We start from the raw sequence: 16,828 nt of genomic DNA on the forward strand, positions 1-16,828 counted from the left end.
CCCCCCCCGGGCCCCGCTTTTCCTGTCTCCCCTCCCAGCCACTGGCCTGTTCTGAGCTGCTTGCTCCCCCCAGGGCATGCTCAGCAAGAGAGATGCACAGTTCAATCACCCTGCTTGGAGTTTCCTGATGTCCTCGGGCCCTCCAGGGAGCCCAGAGTCTTCACAAGATAGTGAACCCCTCAAGGGCTGAGCAGACATCCCCATGCCGCCTGCACCTGCAGGGCCATCAGCTGGTCTGACAGACCAGCAGTGCTACAGAGGCCTCGAGGGAGGCAAAATGAGGCTCATGGCACCTCCAGCCAACACAGGCCTTCCTCCTGGCCTCAGGTGGGAGCTCCTTGTGCCTTGCGGAAAGAGACCATCGCTCCCAGAGGGGCAGAGGAAGTCGGCCCCAGCAGAAGCCCCTGACCTTCCTTACCCTATAGTCTATCCACCTCTGACTCAAGAGCCCCGCTCGGAGGGCACAGGGACGCATGGCAGCACAATCTCCAAAGCAGGTGCAGGACGGGGCCATGGTCCTGACTGAGCAAGATGGCTGGGGCTGGAGGAGAGGCTGCAGGCTCTCGGGGTCAGGGCAGCCAGGCATTGAGCCACATGCTCTGCGTGCTCTGGGCAGGGGCTGAGCAGCAGGCGTCACGGAGCAGCACAGGACACAATGCTGCTCTGTGCTCACTGTAGGCGAAGCTGCCCAACGAGCCAAGCTCATTCTAGAAGCATCGCTGAGAGCTCCCTGCATCCCCACCAAGCTTGGGCTTTTGCAAGATTCCAAGAAGATGATGCAACTGAAAGATGCAGAGGGCCCAGCCCAGCGGGCAGCGGTGAATGCCAGGGTGCAGGGTGCAGGGCCTGCACTTGGGGTGCTGTGTGCCAGGATCACGGGGGAGCTCCCTGGGGAAGTCATGGTACAGAGGGGCGGCTCTGCCGTGCTAGGACACCTGGTAACAGGATGCGAGGTGATAAACACGTTTGCTCAAAATGGGAAGGAGAGAAAGGGAAACGGGGAGCAGGAGGAAAGTGGGCAGGCGGGTCAGTCTTCTACCACGGGGCTACGGAGGAGACAGTCAGCCCAGAAGGAACAGGGCAACGAACCAGGTGTTCCTTAGCAAAGGATTTATAGCATGATTTTCATGTCTAAAAAGTGTCCTTTGGCCTTAAAGAGTGTCCCTTGACTCACGACATTGTTATCAGGGTGAGTAGCCCATCATTCCTCATGGGCAGTGCCACGTGGCTTCCGGGTCCCCATGAGGCAGCTGACACCAGAGCTCTGTGGAGTACGCCTTAGAGTACATGCATCACAGTCTAGGTGAGAAACTCACCTTCCACATGTTTCAACATCTCCTACGAGTTATTTTGTGCGTGTTGGAAACAACAACCCAGTAGACCATGCCAGTCCGGGCCTACACACAGCAGGCGTTCCAAATCAGCAGAGGCAGGCCTCCTCTCAAGGCAATGACGACACACCCCCTTAACCCCTCGAGGGTGAGAACATGAGAGCTGTCTCCTTAGCTGCCCCCAAGAAAAACCTCGGGATCTGACAGCCCATAGTCAGGGGAGAATGAATAATATGAAGTGTGAGTATAGGTAGGCGGGGCCTGTGCCTCATTCCCAGGCAGGCTCCTGTGCACGGAAGGAGCCCACGTGCAGAGGAGCCAGGGGTCTTGCCATGGCATGTGTAGATGGGCCACAAGACGGCCTCACACTCCTTCACAGCGCAGGAGCAGCCAGCACAGCTGAGTAGCCAGCCACAAGAAGCCTAAACGCATCTGTGAGCCCCAGTGCTAGAGCAGCGCTCCGGACATGCCTGAGAGGTGCGGTGTGCCAGTGGTAATGTCACACGCTGCAGAGACACGAAGGCTCCCCAGTGACCACAGTCAGTTTGGGGCATGTGTGTGGGCTGTGCGGCATTGGGCGGCAGCTTTGATCTTACCCAGGTTGCCAAAGCAGAGCTCTCAAAAACACTGCTACAAAAAAAAAGAGAGAGAAGAAAGAAGAAAAAGGGACCAGCAGATGGTGTAATGGTTACATCTCTGGACTCCCACATGGCCAACCATGGTTCAAGTCCCAGACTCGACAGCTTCAAATTCACACCGAGCACATGTGAGTGTGTGCCCAAAATCCCAAAAGGAGACTGGAAGAAAAGAGATTGCAGTGTGGCCATCCCCGCCAGGGGGTAATTTCTCACTTTTTGTCTCTGTCTCTCCAGCAAGCATATGTACCCTAAAGCAAAAATCTCTCTCTCTTAAAAAAAAAAAAAAAGAAAGGAAAATGCTGGAATGAGATTATTAAGTAAACCAGACCCCTTACCCTATCAATGGACCGGACAAGAAAGTGACACTGTTTTAGTAAGCAGATGAACATCAGGTATGTCCACCCAGTTCTCAGCCAGAGACCTCTCCACCCACACTCTTACCCACTGGCATCCCTACAAAGCAGGTATTATAAGGATGAAAGGTGCTGGCCCTGCTGTGGCCTGCCTCTCTCTCTCAGCAGAAACTAGAGTACTCTGTCAATGTGGGACAGAATGACTAGAGACCGAAAAGGCACAGGCTGGGGACCATCCAACCTTCCCCTAACACTGGCCTTAGCCCCTTCGCCTCTCTGGTTTGGGTTCTGCTACTAGGAGGGAGTAGCAGCCACAACCCAGGACACAGGGAAGGTGCTTCTCAGACTACAGATCCCACACATTATGAGTGCACCACATCCCGATGACCATAGGGGCCTCCAGGGAAAAGGCCTTCAGAAAACACCTGTGGTAAGGCCAGCGTACATCTGAGAGCTCCTTCCTCAAATCCAGGGGGACAAGCTGAGCCTGGGAGGGTACAAGCACCACCCTACGGCTAAGATTATGGTGGGCTCCATAATCATGAGATGTGTTCCCGAGAGATCAGAGTGTGTTCCCCCTCTTTCTCTCTCTCTCCCATCTGCCCAAAGTACTTTTTAAGTTCCCCTAAATATCTTAAGTGAGATATAAATCATATTCTATAACATTAGTCAGCTTAAAGTGTACAGTTCAGTGGGTTTTAGTGTATTTATAATCTCAGTTCACCACCACACAAGTTCATAGCAATCTCATCACCCTAAAGAAGAAATGCCCCCGGTCCCCATTTGCACTCCCATCGCCCATGCTCTGCCCTAAGCACCACTCATCTATTTTTTATCTTTATAAATTAACCTATTCTGGACAAGTCATATAAATGGAATCTTACATGTTTTCTCTCATGATTTTATCCACTTGGCCTGAAATTTTTTGAGGTTCATCCACGCTGTAGAGTGTACCATGCTGTCGAGTGTACCATGCTGTAGAGAGTACCATGCTGTAGAGTGTACCATGCTGTCGAGTGTACCATGCTGTCGAGTGTACCATGCTGTCGAGTGTACCATGCTGTCTAGTGTACCATGCTGTAGAGAGTACCATGTTGTAGAGTGTACCATGCTGTAGAGTGTACCATGCTGTCGAGTGTACCATGCTGTCGAGTGTACCATGCTGTAGAGAGTACCATGCTGTAGAGTGTACCATGCTGTAGAGTGTACCATGCTGTAGAGAGTACCATGTTGTCGAGTGTACCATGCTGTCGAGTGTACCATGCTGTCGAGTGTACCATGCTGTCTAGTGTACCATGCTGTAGAGAGTACCATGTTGTAGAGTGTACCATGCTGTAGAGTGTACCATGCTGTCGAGTGTACCATGCTGTAGAGAGTACCATGCTGTAGAGTGTACCATGCTGTAGAGTGTACCATGCTGTAGAGAGTACCATGCTGTCGAGTGTACCATGCTGTCGAGTGTACCATGCTGTCGAGTGTACCATGCTGTAGAGTGTACCATGCTGTAGAGAGTACCATGCTGTAGAGTGTACCATGCTGTAGAGTGTACCATGCTGTCGAGTGTACCATGCTGTAGAGAGTACCATGTTGTAGAGTGTACCATGCCGTAGAGTGTACCATGCTGTAGAGTGTACCATGCTGTAGAGTGTACCATGCTGTAGAGTGTACCATGCCGTAGAGTGTACCATGCTGTAGAGTGTACCATGCTGTCGAGTGTACCATGCTGTTGAGTGTACCATGCTGTCGAGTGTACCATGCTGTCGAGTGTACCTTTATTTCATTCTGCTCATGGATGAGTAAAATCTCATTGTGTGGACATATGCATTGTGCTTATTCGTTCATCTACCGATGGGCATCTGGGTTGTTTCCATTTTGTAACTGTAATGAATAGATCTTAACATACATGTCTTCGTGTGGACCTATGTTTTCATTCTCTTGAGTATATACCCACAGGTAGAAATGCTGGATCATGTGGTAATTCTTTGTTTAACTTCAGAAACTGCCAAGCTATTTTCCAAAGGGGCTGCACTATTTTATATTCCTTGCTATAGTGCATGAGGGTTCCAACTTCTCAACTTCCTTGCCAACGCTTGTTATTTTCTGTTTTTATTATAGTCATCCATCTATTGTGGTTCTGATTTGCATTTCTCTGATGACTAATGGTGCTGAGCATCTATTCATGCAATTAGTGGCTATTTGAATATCTTCTCTGAGAACTATCTATTCAAATGCTTTGCATGTTTTCTAGTTGGGTTATTTGTCTTTTTATTTTACAAGCATTTTTAATATATTCTGGATACTAGACTCTTGTCAGATATGAGATTTGCAAATATTTTCTACCATTCTGTGACCTACCTTTCACATTCTTGATAGTGTCCTTTGAAGCACAAAAGATTTCATTTTAGTCAAGTCCAGATTATCTGTTTTTTCCCCTTTTACTACTGTTCTTTTGTAATCAAATCTAAGAAGCATTGTCTAATCAAAGGTCATGAACATTTATTCCTATTCTTTTTTGAGAGACAGATTTTTGCTATTGGGCACATGCACTCCCTTGAGAGACAGACAGACAGAACATGAGAAATCACCCCCTCGCTGGTGGGGGAATGGCCATGCTGTAATCCCTTCTCTTCCATTCTCCTCTCAGGATTTTGGACACACGCGCACATGTGCCCAGCATAAGTTTTTAAGTCACAAGGTCCAGGACTCGAACCATGATCAACTATGTGGAAGTCTAGGGATGTAACTATTACACTCTCTGCTGGTCTCAATTCCTATATTTTCTTCTAAAATTTTTGCTTTTACATTTAAATCTATGATTAACTATGAGGTATATTTTGTGTATGGCATGCAGAGTCTAACTTAACTCTTTTTCAGGTGGATATCCAGTTGTCACAGTGCAATTTGTTTAATTGAATAATCCCTGAGTTCCTGGCCACACTTGCCAGAGTAAAGCACCTGCAGGAGAGTTTCCATAAAGTGGAGCTGAGAGTGGGTAAGGGAGTAGGTTATGGATCAAATGACCCTCCCCTATGGTTCTTGCAGATATTGTATAGTAGATTTCCTTGAATGGATGTTTATCCAGTTGCTGTGTGCCCTCAAGACAATTTCCAGAGATTTAAATGATTGATATTTATAATTTTCTCCAGTTAAGTTTTGCTAGGAAGAGTATCATCTGAACTTCTGAGTCCAGAAATGCTGCTCCTAATTTTCACTCCATGATCTTGAAGAAATGGAGTACTAACATTAGTACCCACCTCCGAGTGAGGATTAACTACAATGATATAAGTGGAGTGCTTACAGGGTCCTCCTGACCCTTGAATGCTCCTTCCCTGAGACTAGGTGCCCACAGCTGCTCTGAGACCATATCATTTGCTGTCTCCTTGGACAGCTCCATGGGAATGCAGGTCTCTCTGCAGGCTGCAAGTTACTCTCCTACTCCAGTAGGCTAATCCTGCCTACTACTTTTAGCTCAGCCTGGAGCCACACCTTGCTAATGGTTTGTTTATTCAAGAAGTAAATTTGACCTCTTCTGTTGTGGTTCTAGCCCAACCTACTTCTCACTGAGCTCTCAACAGATCCATACTATTTGGTATGTACAAATGTAAAAACCTCTTTCCCCATCCCCTGTGTGCACAAAATTTCAAACTTTCTTGCTGTCATCTGCCCCTCACAGCCCTTGGTTCAGCTGCTGGTCTGCTGGTGGGCAGTCAGCTGCTTGACTGCCTGGAGAGAGGAGAAAGAGTGCAGTGTTCTCAGGAGATAAAGGGGTACTGTCTCTGTTGGCTGAAATGGGGCTCTCCCATGGGACTGGCCTGGAAGAATGTCTTGTCACTGTCCAGAGAAGGAAGAACTAAGTCATGATCTTTACACAGGAGAGGAGAAAATTTTTGAGAAGCCAAGTTTTAGCTTTGTGGAATGTTAATGCCCTGAGTTTCACATTATGACAAGATTGAAACAGCCACATAGAAACAAGAATGCCATGCTGGAAGTCAGGAGGCCAAGAGGATGGTTCTACTTGACTCTGATGAGATTTGAGGCCTGAATCATTCCTCATGTGTAATTTGAGGGATGAGGCCATCTCTAAGGGTCCTGCCAACTACCAGTCTCAGAGGTGTCCAGCAGTAGACACTAACAGGGAGCATTTCCCCAGACTTAGAACAAACCAGGGGAAAATTCAGCACTGAGTCTACAGATATATTGTGCATTTTTTTTTAATATCATGAGCTCCTGGGAAATTTGTGTAGAGTCTTAGGACAGTGATGGGGGACAAGGAGCATCAGAACCCCAGAAGATTGCACTGGGAGCACACTGGGGCAGGTGCAAGAGCCCGTCCAAAGGATTACCACGTCATGGTCCATGAGTCTTTGTGAGGCTCAAATCAAATTTCCCTTTAAAGTTAAGATAACAAACAAAGTGAATGGGCCAAGCCTTTGTCCCTGAATAGCTACTTCTGTCTAGGCCACGCATGGCTTGGGGGTGAGGGTGCCACCAGCCCACTATAGCTTCGGTTTCTAGCTTCCAGGAAACAGGGTGAGATATCTGTAGGCCCCAAGTCTCGGGTTCCTCTTTCCAGAGGAGAACATGTTCCTTTCTTTGAAACCAGCAACACCAGTATAAACTTAGAGTCTACTAAGAACAAGAGTCTATTGAAATCAGCAAACATTTGCTAATAACGCACCACGTGGGTCAGGAAACATATAAGGTGCTGGGGCTGAAGGAGTAAGTTTGACATGCCGTGTAATCCCACAGACAGAGTGACTGACATGAGGCAGACTGGTGACAAGAATATTGCGAACAGAGTGCTATGAGGTAAGAACTCAGGCAGGAGGAAATCCAGGGAGGTGGAATTGAGCTGAACTTCAAAATCAGGACTAGAATCTTATCGGGCACAACACTGGGACCCAAGAAGTGTCACCAAGTTCATCAGAGTCTACAGTGGGCAGCTATATTCTCCAGATATAACGAGGAAGGCTTTTGTGCAGGAGAAAGCACACTGCAAAGAGCAGTTTCAGCAATGACAGCAACAACCAGAGGAGCCGAGACCTCCGTGCGTTCAGGGAGCTGCAGGTGCCATCCACTCTCATCTTCATAGACCAGGAGGCCGGATATGCCTCAGCCCCATTTACAGACGGAAAACTACAGCATGGAGAATTGAGTAACTTGACCTGGCATCCAGTTAAAACTGAGCTCCAGAACAGCAGTTCCTAATGCCGTCGGGAGACCAAAGCCTGAGACCAGCTGTACACTTCATCTTCCCGATGGCCTTGGCCTCTTCCTCTGGGCCTCTCTCCCCTCATCTTTTGGAAAGAGGAGAGTTTTGACCAGGTGACTCGAAGGTCCTATGTGTTCAGTTCAGGCTGCTATAACAAAAACCACGGGTGGGTGGCTTAAACAACATTTATTTCTCACAGTTCCGGAGATGGAAAAGCCTGTGATGCATGGGCCAACACGGCAGGATCCTGGTATGGGTTCACGTCCTCGCTCATTTGCTGTGCCCTCACATGGCAGAAGAAATCGCTCTTGTCTCTTCTTACAGGAACATTAGTATCATTTGTGAGGGCTCGATGCAAAGGACTGAAATACTTCCCAAAGGTCCCACCTTCTAATACCATCACACTGGGGATTGAGACTTCAACATATGAATTTTGGAAAGACTCGTTCGGTCCTTACTAGGTCTCTTCCCCCAGAGTCACCTAGAACTATCTTTTTTTTTTTTTAATTTGTTTTGAGGATGGGTGTGGAAAAAATGTGGACAGGTAGGGGAGAGGAGAAAGAGGAATGATTGACAGAGAAGGATAAAGGAAGTAAGAGAGCAGGGAGCACTAGCTAGTGTGTAATGAGGCTAACCAACCAACTCCTGCTTTGGTTGGGACTGTTTCACCTACATACCTATGCCCAAGAGCCATTTCTATTCTGAACACTACACAAACTGCACCCCGACACCTGCAGAGCCAGAGGGGAGCCTGGACATGCCTGTCACCAAGTGATCCTCACTGTGCTGCTCACACTGCCAGAGGCCTGACGCCTTTTGGGTTTCCCCAGGGTGGTTGATTATCCAGAGGAGCTGGATTCCAGCAGAGCCTAGAAGCTGGGCCAAGCCCTCCCTCCAGGCTCCCACCTATCTCCAAGCTCAGGACAATAATCCCAGCCTTTCCACGCAGGTAAGAAGAAACTAAGCAATGTCCCCTTGATGCCGAAGAACATAGCATAAACATCCAGGGAACCCTTCCATTTCCTTCCAGGGGCCCTGGTTTCCTGCTGCTCCTGGTTGCACCCCAGCCTGGGACATACAGAGATGGTGAGCAGCGAGACCAGCCAGCACACAGCTTCCCCAAGGCCCCTGCTCTCTGGCTGCAGAACTTGCTGGCTAACCCCAACCCCAGCCACTGGTGAGGGCCTCAGCTTCTGCTCGTTATTTGTCCAAGGGCATTTTAGGTTCCTTTTCCAGACTTGGTCACTGCCTGTGCCCCTCGTCGCACTTCCTCCATTTAGCAGCTCCTCTTCTAGTAACCCAGAGCCTCACTCCTCATGCCCAGCACTCTACAGGGGAACTGCTCTCCTGGAACCTCTCCGACTTTAAGCCCAGCTCACTCACCCACAGGAAGTGACCTTGCCCCCTGAAATGGACCCACCTTATCTGCAGAGACTCTGCCCATTGTGGGCTTTGTCCTGGGGACATTGTTGGTCCACTTCTTGCTGGTAGGGCCTGAGTTTCCATGGCCCTTCTACTTTCTTTCCCTTGACCAGCCATGTGCTTCACCCAGCCAGGCATTGTGGGTACATGCTCAGCAGGGCACTCCACCTAGTTCTGGCCAGTGAGACATGAAGGAAGATTACTAGGGAGCCTCTAGGGAAGGTTTTCTCAACACTACAAGAACCCCACTGGAGCAAACCATTCTCCTTCCACTGAATGTAGGCATGTCTGCAGGAAAGTATAGTAATCATTTTCAAATTTCAGGGAGCTAAACCAATATGCTAAAGATCAAAGGTGGGGGACCAGTAGATGGCCTAATGGTTACATCACTGGACTCCTACATAGTGGACCACGATTTGAGCCTGGACCAGCCAACTTAAAACTCATGCCAGGAGCGTGTGTGTGTATCCAAGATCCTGAGATGAGAATGGAAAAAAGAAGGGACTGTGGCATGGCTACACCCCCAGAGGGATTTCTGCTTTCTGTCTCTCTGTCTCTCTCTCTCTCTCTCCAGCAAGGACATGTGCCCTACATCAAAAGTCTCTTGAAAAAATTTTTAAAAATCAAAGATGGAAAGAACTTGGATCCTTAAGATGACTTAGAGGCACTGAATTAACCAACCCTGAAACTACCTGTTCTTGGGGCTTTTTATTATGTGAGATAATAAAATCCCCTTTGTTTAGGTTTTTATTCCTTACAGTATCCTGACCCATGTGTTGCTTATCCACCCCTGTTGCCAAGTCTGACAGAATGAAAAGGTTTGATGTGATCACATGTTCTCATTTTACACATGGACCAGATCAGTCCCCTACATGATTTTCAAAATAAAGTTTTATTAAAACACAGTCATGCTCATTCATTAACATACTGTCTATGGCAACTTTTCCTCGAGTAGATGTGAGAGAGATGTCATGGTCCGCAAGAATAAAAACATTTATTACTAAGCCCTTTACAGAAAATGTTTGCCAATCCCTAAAGTAGACTGCTCAGGCCAATGGAGAAGCAAAAATTTCTCAAAATTTCCACAATTTACAAAGGTACTTAAAAATCCTAGGAAAATGCTTACCTGGTAGGGGAGAGACCATGGTCATGAAGGTAGTTTTCCTGGGGCAAACCTTATCCATTGCACTCCTGATGTACTGACTCCTGTAATTTCCCCAAATGTGGGAAACTCGACTGCATGATTTGTGGTAGTGGGGGACTGCATTCACACTTTCCCCTGTTTGTTTTTTTCTTTAAAAAAGATGAAAAGAAAAAAAAATCCCAGGAAAAAGAGGTTCTCTTATCTCCCAAGGAGTCCCAGAATACCCTGGTATCGAAGCATACTCTGCCAGAGTCTGTTTTAATAGGGACATGAGAGAGTGTGTGTCATTGGTCAAATACTCTGCAACTACTGGTCATGATAATTAATTTTATGTATCGATTTGGCTAGCCTATGGTGCCATTCTTTGACCAAACATCATTCTAGACATTGCTGTGAAGGTGTTACCAGCTAATCTAACTCTGACTGGTTCTCATGGTCAATGAAACAAGGGTGAAAGCAAGAGAGGAAAGAAGCTTAATCTGTAACCAGTTACAGGGAGACAGTCAAAAAGCCCATCAAACAGTCTCAAAAATCTCAACATGTTCTCAGTATGTATAGGGACAAGATACAAGCACATGTAAATCATTCCTCTCTGCAGTCGGCATCAATCGCTTTCTCCTAATTATCCTGAATCCTTCAAATACCTTTTCCTGGTTTCTCATCTGACCATTCTTCACATGTATCTCCCCTATGACTTAGTATTCAGTCAGATTGTTCTCTTTACAGGCTACTCTTAATTTTAATATGGCTGTGGTCCTGCTAACCCTTAACTGATCTGCTACAAACCTATTTTCTTAAATGAGATTAACATATAAGTTAGTAGACTTCGAGTAATAAAGATTACTTCTTATAATGTGGTTGGGCCTTATCCAATCAGCTGAAGGCCTGAAGAGCAAAGATTAGTTTCCTGAAGAAGTAATTGTGCCTCAAGACTGCACCATAGACATGCTGCCTGCATTGCCCAATTTAGCGTCTCCCCAAATGGGTTGAGCCATCATAATGAGATTAAGAGTGTGAAAACCTGATCCATTATTGTATTGAAGAGTGGGTCTTGGGATGATATTGGTGACTGGGTAATTAGGGAGTGACCCTCATTGTTGAATCCTGATGGTTTATAAAAGAAGAAGAATTATTGAGAGAAAAGCAAACATAAAACTCGGACCAAACTTTCTCTACACACATCCACCATTCTCTGCTTGTCTGCCATGTTGTGACATAGGTCAGCATGATGCCAGCCAGCCCTGTGCCTTTAACTTCCCCAGGTACCAAAACAGTGAGTCAAATAAATCTGCACTTCTTTTTAATCACCCAGTCTCAGATATTTTTGTAGACTATTGCAATGCAATAGTGGACTAAAATGGGTGCTAAAACGATTGCACCCACAACAGCTAGAGATAAAAGCAGAGCTTTCAATGAAAATTTTAAATAAGTAAGATCAAAATCTCACAGCATTTCTTTGAAGAATTGTATCAGCAGACATCACATGACTTTACCAGTATTATTCTGAAGATGAAGCCCCATCAGCCTTTTTTCCAGAACTGCCATCTTTCAGTAATTAACCAAAATGACAAACACAAAGGGAAATAGGAGAGGAACCCGATATATGTTCTCTAGGCCTTTTAGAAAGCATGGAGTGATTCCTTTGTCAACATACATGCAAACCTACAAGAAAGGTGATATTGTAGATATCAAGGGAATGGGTACTATTCAAAAAAGAATACCCCACAGATGTTACCATGCAAAACTGTCTACAATGTTCCCCAGCATGCTATTGGCATTGCTGTGAACAAACAAGTTAAGGGCAAGATTCTTGCCAAGAGAAATGATGTGTGTCTTGAGCATATTAAGCATTCCAAGAGCAGAGATAGTTTCCTAAAGCGTGTGAAGGAAAATGACCAGAAAATGGAAGCCAAAGAGAAAGGTACCTGGCTTCAACTGGAGCGCCAGCCTGTTCCACCCAGAGAAGCCACTGTGTGAGAACCAATGGAAAGAAGCCTGAGCTACTGGAACCTATTCCCTATGAATTCATGGCATGATGGGTGTTAAAAATAAACTCATCTATGGTCTATAAAAATGTTTTCCTAATTGAGTAGAATTGTGTTCCCTCCCCAACGCTAAATTGGGCTCTAATTCATATTGTGATATCTTTACTCAAATTTAGTATTTTTTTTAACCTGAAAAATGTTAGGTGACTTATTATGCAACAAATAAAACTCAGTTAGTTGAGGGGGGGAGTGGGGGGATAGATGAAGCCCCATCAAAGCAATGGGGCTTTGGGCAATGGTTACCAAGAGGCGGAAGTGGTCCCAACAAAGCAAAAGTGGTCCAGTGAAGAGCAAAAGTTATGGCAAGTTTTTTGGGATGCATTTTCCTTGTTGACTTTCTGAAGAGCTAAAGAAGAATAACGCCTGCTTATTGTAAGAGCGTTTTGAAAAATTTTATCCAAAATTTTATCCAAAGCCTTAGCAGAAAAGCACCAGGAAAGCTTCCCCAAGGAGTTCCCGCCATTTCAGTGCTCCTGTTCATTCCTCTCATCAAACAAGGGCGACTTGGAAATCTGTAGGCATCCACTTCTTGTCTGGACTTGGCTCCTTCTGATTTTTCCTTGTTTCCTAATCTTATAAAAACTTTAAAGGGCACCCATCTTTCTTCTGTTAATAATATTTAAAAGACTGCATTGCCGTGGCTAAACTCCCAGGACTCTCAGTTCCTCAGGGAGAGGCTACCTCGCTGGCATCACGCTCTCAATGCATCTTGAACTTGATGGAGCTTATGTTAAAAAATAAAGTTTACATTTCATTTTTATCGTTTCATTCCATTTTCCCACAAAGGGAAAGAAAGGGTGAGGAAATTAAAACCCCTTGTACCTTGGTCAGTCTCACTCCGACCCAGCTGTAATGTCAATAGCATATTTGTTATCCTGAGGGAATTTTCAGGGTGAAAAGCCAGAGACAATTCCCAAATGAAGATAGCACTCAAAAGGCTTCCCAGTTATGTGCCTGATCCTTCCTTAAACAAGCAAGTCCTTAGTTTGTAGCTGCAAAGTTTGGGGATGGGCAACCTCACCAAGCTGGGGGCTAAACAGAGGTAGCTTTGATGGCAGGCTCGGAGGTGAGGTCAATGGGACTGGAGCATCCTTTAGAAATAGGGTTAGCAGGTCAAGTCTGGCTAGTTGTTGACCAGCCTGTCCCTTCCCCCTTGGGAATGTTTCACATTCTTTGGAAGCTGCATACTTGGGAGGAGAGATAGTGAGGACTGACAGAAACAGCTACATTCTTTAGCTGAGAGTTTTCCCAGAGAGCCCTGAGGATGGTCTGTTTAGAAATACACAGTCCAGGAGCTGGACAGACAGCCCTGTGTGCTCCTCCCTTTTCTTTTCCATTTGGGAGGTCTCCACTTGCTTGGCTATTTCATACCCTGGCTTGATGGAATGTCCTGGTTGGATGCTCGTTCCCAGCCTTGCATCTCCTCAGGATCTCACTATTCACAGCGCTTGTGGCTCAGAGCAAGCCAGACTCATTGTGGAAGAAAATCCTTAAGGCCTTCACCTCTGAGAGGCTTTGTCTTTCTGTAAATCCTCCTGCCTTTGTTCTGTTTCATCCTAGCTTCCCGGAGTCCAGCAAACTGTTTGTTAAGTAAAGCAAAATATTGAACAACTTTTAAAGCTATTTTCTGATATTACTAAAACTTATATTGAAAATAGAATTTGTTTGGAAGCCTGCATTGCTATAATTATTTTTGTCTTTTTTTTTTTTTTTCTTTTTAGATTCTTGCCATAGGGCGCATGCACTTGCAGAGAGAGATGGAAGTGAGGAATCTCTCCCTTCTCCATTCTCCTCTTGGGGTTGGGGCATATTTCTCAAGCCTCCAGGGCCAAGACCTGAACCATGGAGTCTGTCGTGTGGGATCCAGCACGATATCTACTGGCCCAGTTTGTCTCATTTGTAAAATGCTAATCCACAGCTGTTACAATGCCTGGTAATAAGGGTCAGCTCTCTAGCAGCCCCACCTTGTCTCTGCCCTCCAGGAGACCAACCAGAACGGAAGGTGAAAAGATGGGTAAGGTGTAGACAGTAAGGAGATGGCATGGGTTCTGGGGGGAGGCTTGCAAAGGCAGGGGGAGCCTAAGGAGGTAAGGAGACATCTGTTCCCTAGCCTTCTGATCTCTACTGTTGGGTAGCCAAGCAAATAAATCCTACATTTCCATTACCAGGAAGATAGGCAGGAGAGGGTGAAGAGGGAAAACTTTTGATTCATCCACAGACAGGCCCATGTGCGCTTCTTGCACACAGAGATAAAATCACGGAGATTTTTAGGCCATCCGTGTCCTTTAGCACATGTTTGAAGCCAACATGGATTAGATAGTCACCCTTTTCTCAGCAAATAAGTGGAGAAAGGTCTTGAACCTAGCAGTTAGTTTTTCCCAAAAGGAAGTTTCAGCAGCAATTTTTAGCTCTATCACCTTTTAAAGCAAGCTCCCTCCCTCCTAGGAAACTCTGTGTTCAAGTGTTTAGTTCCAAAGAGTGGGATAGAAAAGCTTTTCCAAAACATAACCATAAAGGAAAAATCTTATGTAAAGCCTGTGCGCACACGTGTGTGTGTGTGTGTGTGTGTGTGTGTGTGCATGCATTTTATAAGAAGGCACTCACACAGCATATATCATTGGAATTTATGTCCACTTGGGGAATAAATTATCATTTCCAGCCTGCCTCTGGTATGGGTTGCAGATTCCATATATTGATATTAACCTGAAGTTGTTATTTATGTGCTAACAAATGAAGTTAATGAAAACCATTTCACATGGGGAAGGAGGAGCGGTATGTAGATGTTTTGAGAAGTCACCTCAAAGTGGATGGCAAATTCTGCACAAAGCCTCCTGGATGTTAAGATCATGGGGGATGACCTCATTCCTCAAGGACCCCACCAGCGCTAATGGTGCAAACACCATTCTGTAAATAACCCTTCCTGCCAATTAAGTGCAATCATCCAATTATTTTCTAAAGAATGTACACTTGGAATCACACTCACTTTTTGAAAAAACTGCTTGAAAATGTCCTTTATTCTGAATCATATGCTGGAGACGGTTCAGAGAAAAATAAAAACGTACAAAGCCATGCATTGAAGACCGTAGGCAATCAATTAGCAATTTTAACTCGAAGCCCCATTTACTGTTGTAAGGGAATGGCCTTGGAAATGGTTCTCATTGTTCATATCAGACATTGAAATACAGAGACCTATTTCTCCAGACTCAGAAATCCAAATTACATCCCAGAATTTGCGATTATTCCCAGGCCTTCTCAGGACGGAAGGGAATTTCTCAGTACCTTGAGCAGCGCTCAGGGGCCAAGATGTCACAGATGAAGCTGAGCCAGGGCCTCCTGCCTCAGTAGCCATCCTAGCCAATGGAGCCCTGGCTGCTTATCAGGCCCTTGGGCTACGTGTAGCTCCCCCACTTGCAAGTCAAACATAAATTTAGTTTCTGTGGCTCTTTACTAAAAATGTGGTATCGTGAGTGTTTCTGCGTCATTTTTTTTACGGCTCTTACAAGTCAGTCTAGACTTCTCACAAAATAATGACATTTTCTAAAGACTTCCTGCTGTGGGAATGCTATAAAGAATGGGGCTACAGACGATGAGCAGGGTACTCTGCTCCCTTAATGGAGTTCCAAAATTCTGTCATGGGGTGACACCCCAGGGCAAGGAGTCTACGGAAAGCACTGTGTAACCTCAGCTACCCTGAGCCCTGAACTTTCACTGAAGGTGGCCGTTGTTCTGCCCTTACTCCCCAGAGGCACAGACACAGCCACACCGGGCTATGAGTTCAAGCCCCGGTTCTACCACTTTAGTCACATGTCATCTTAATTATTACATATATATAATTATATACTCAGGGTAGTAAGCATCCCTGAGTCTGTTTTCTTATCTTCAGATGGCAAAAAAGGAAAAAGTCTATCATATATCAAACGCTGATTAGATACTCTGACATTCCAGGCAGAGTATCCAAGGAAAGTATCCCTCTCTCAAGAAGGGACATACAGCGTGTGAGGCCATAGTATGTGTGGGTCACAAAGGGGCATTAGGTAGAGGGCAGGGAAGACCTCAAAGAGAAGGCCATCTGAAGGAGGCGAAGAAGTGAGTCCTACAGGTAGTTGTGTGGAGAATCCTCCAGAATGAAGACACAGCAGGTGGGAAGGCCTGGAGACAGGAGGAGCCTGGTGAGTGAGAACAGCAGCAGTGTGACCAGAGCAGAGAGAAGGAGGGAGAGAGATCGGGAGATCAGAGAGGCCACAAAGAGGACAAGGTTTTCAAGGACAGGGCTGGCAGACTGCACTCCATGGGTCACATGGCCTGCCACCTGTTGTTGTAGATCGTTTGATTGGGACTGCGGCCAGGTCATTTGATTTACATGCTGTCCCTGCCCCTTTGGACAACAGAGTTGAGTAGTTGTAACACCGGCCACAACGCTTAAGATATTTACTATCCGGACCTTCACAGAGAAGACATCTGGCTTAAAGAAATAGGGCTTTGGGGCCAGCAGGTGGTGTGGTGGTTAAGGTGCTGGACTCCCACATGGCCAACCACAGTTCAAGTCCCAGACCTGGCGGCTTGTTTTCTCACCTCCCCTCCTCCCCCATCTCTCTCTGGTGAGCACATGTGCCCTATAGAAAACTTTAAAAGAATAATAATAATTAATAACAAGAAATAGGGGCTCATTTCTCTCCATGGTAA

The 16,828-nt window shown here is 46.1% G+C and overlaps 1 protein-coding gene and 1 non-coding gene across 2 annotated transcripts in view; both read left to right on the plus strand.

Annotated features, from left to right (window-relative positions):
• Window positions 1-8,715, plus strand: part of TMEM72 (transmembrane protein 72) — a 34,011-nt gene extending 25,296 nt beyond the window's left edge. The window contains exons 6-8 of the mRNA XM_014587514.2: window positions 679-1,026; window positions 8,365-8,483; window positions 8,602-8,715. Coding sequence (XP_014443000.2) covers window positions 679-1,026; window positions 8,365-8,483; window positions 8,602-8,715 — 581 coding nt within the window. The remainder of the gene's footprint in view (window positions 1-678; window positions 1,027-8,364; window positions 8,484-8,601) is intronic.
• A 1,359-nt stretch (window positions 8,716-10,074) lies between these two features.
• Window positions 10,075-10,238, plus strand: LOC114007711 (U1 spliceosomal RNA). The gene has a single exon (XR_003549298.1). It is a non-coding gene; the product is annotated as a U1 spliceosomal RNA (small nuclear RNA).
• Window positions 10,239-16,828: the final 6,590 nt, after the last annotated feature.

Source organism: Tupaia chinensis, unplaced genomic scaffold, assembly GCF_000334495.1.
Source record: "Tupaia chinensis unplaced genomic scaffold, TupChi_1.0 Scaffold000217_1, whole genome shotgun sequence".
Lineage (NCBI taxonomy): Eukaryota > Metazoa > Chordata > Mammalia > Scandentia > Tupaiidae > Tupaia > Tupaia belangeri.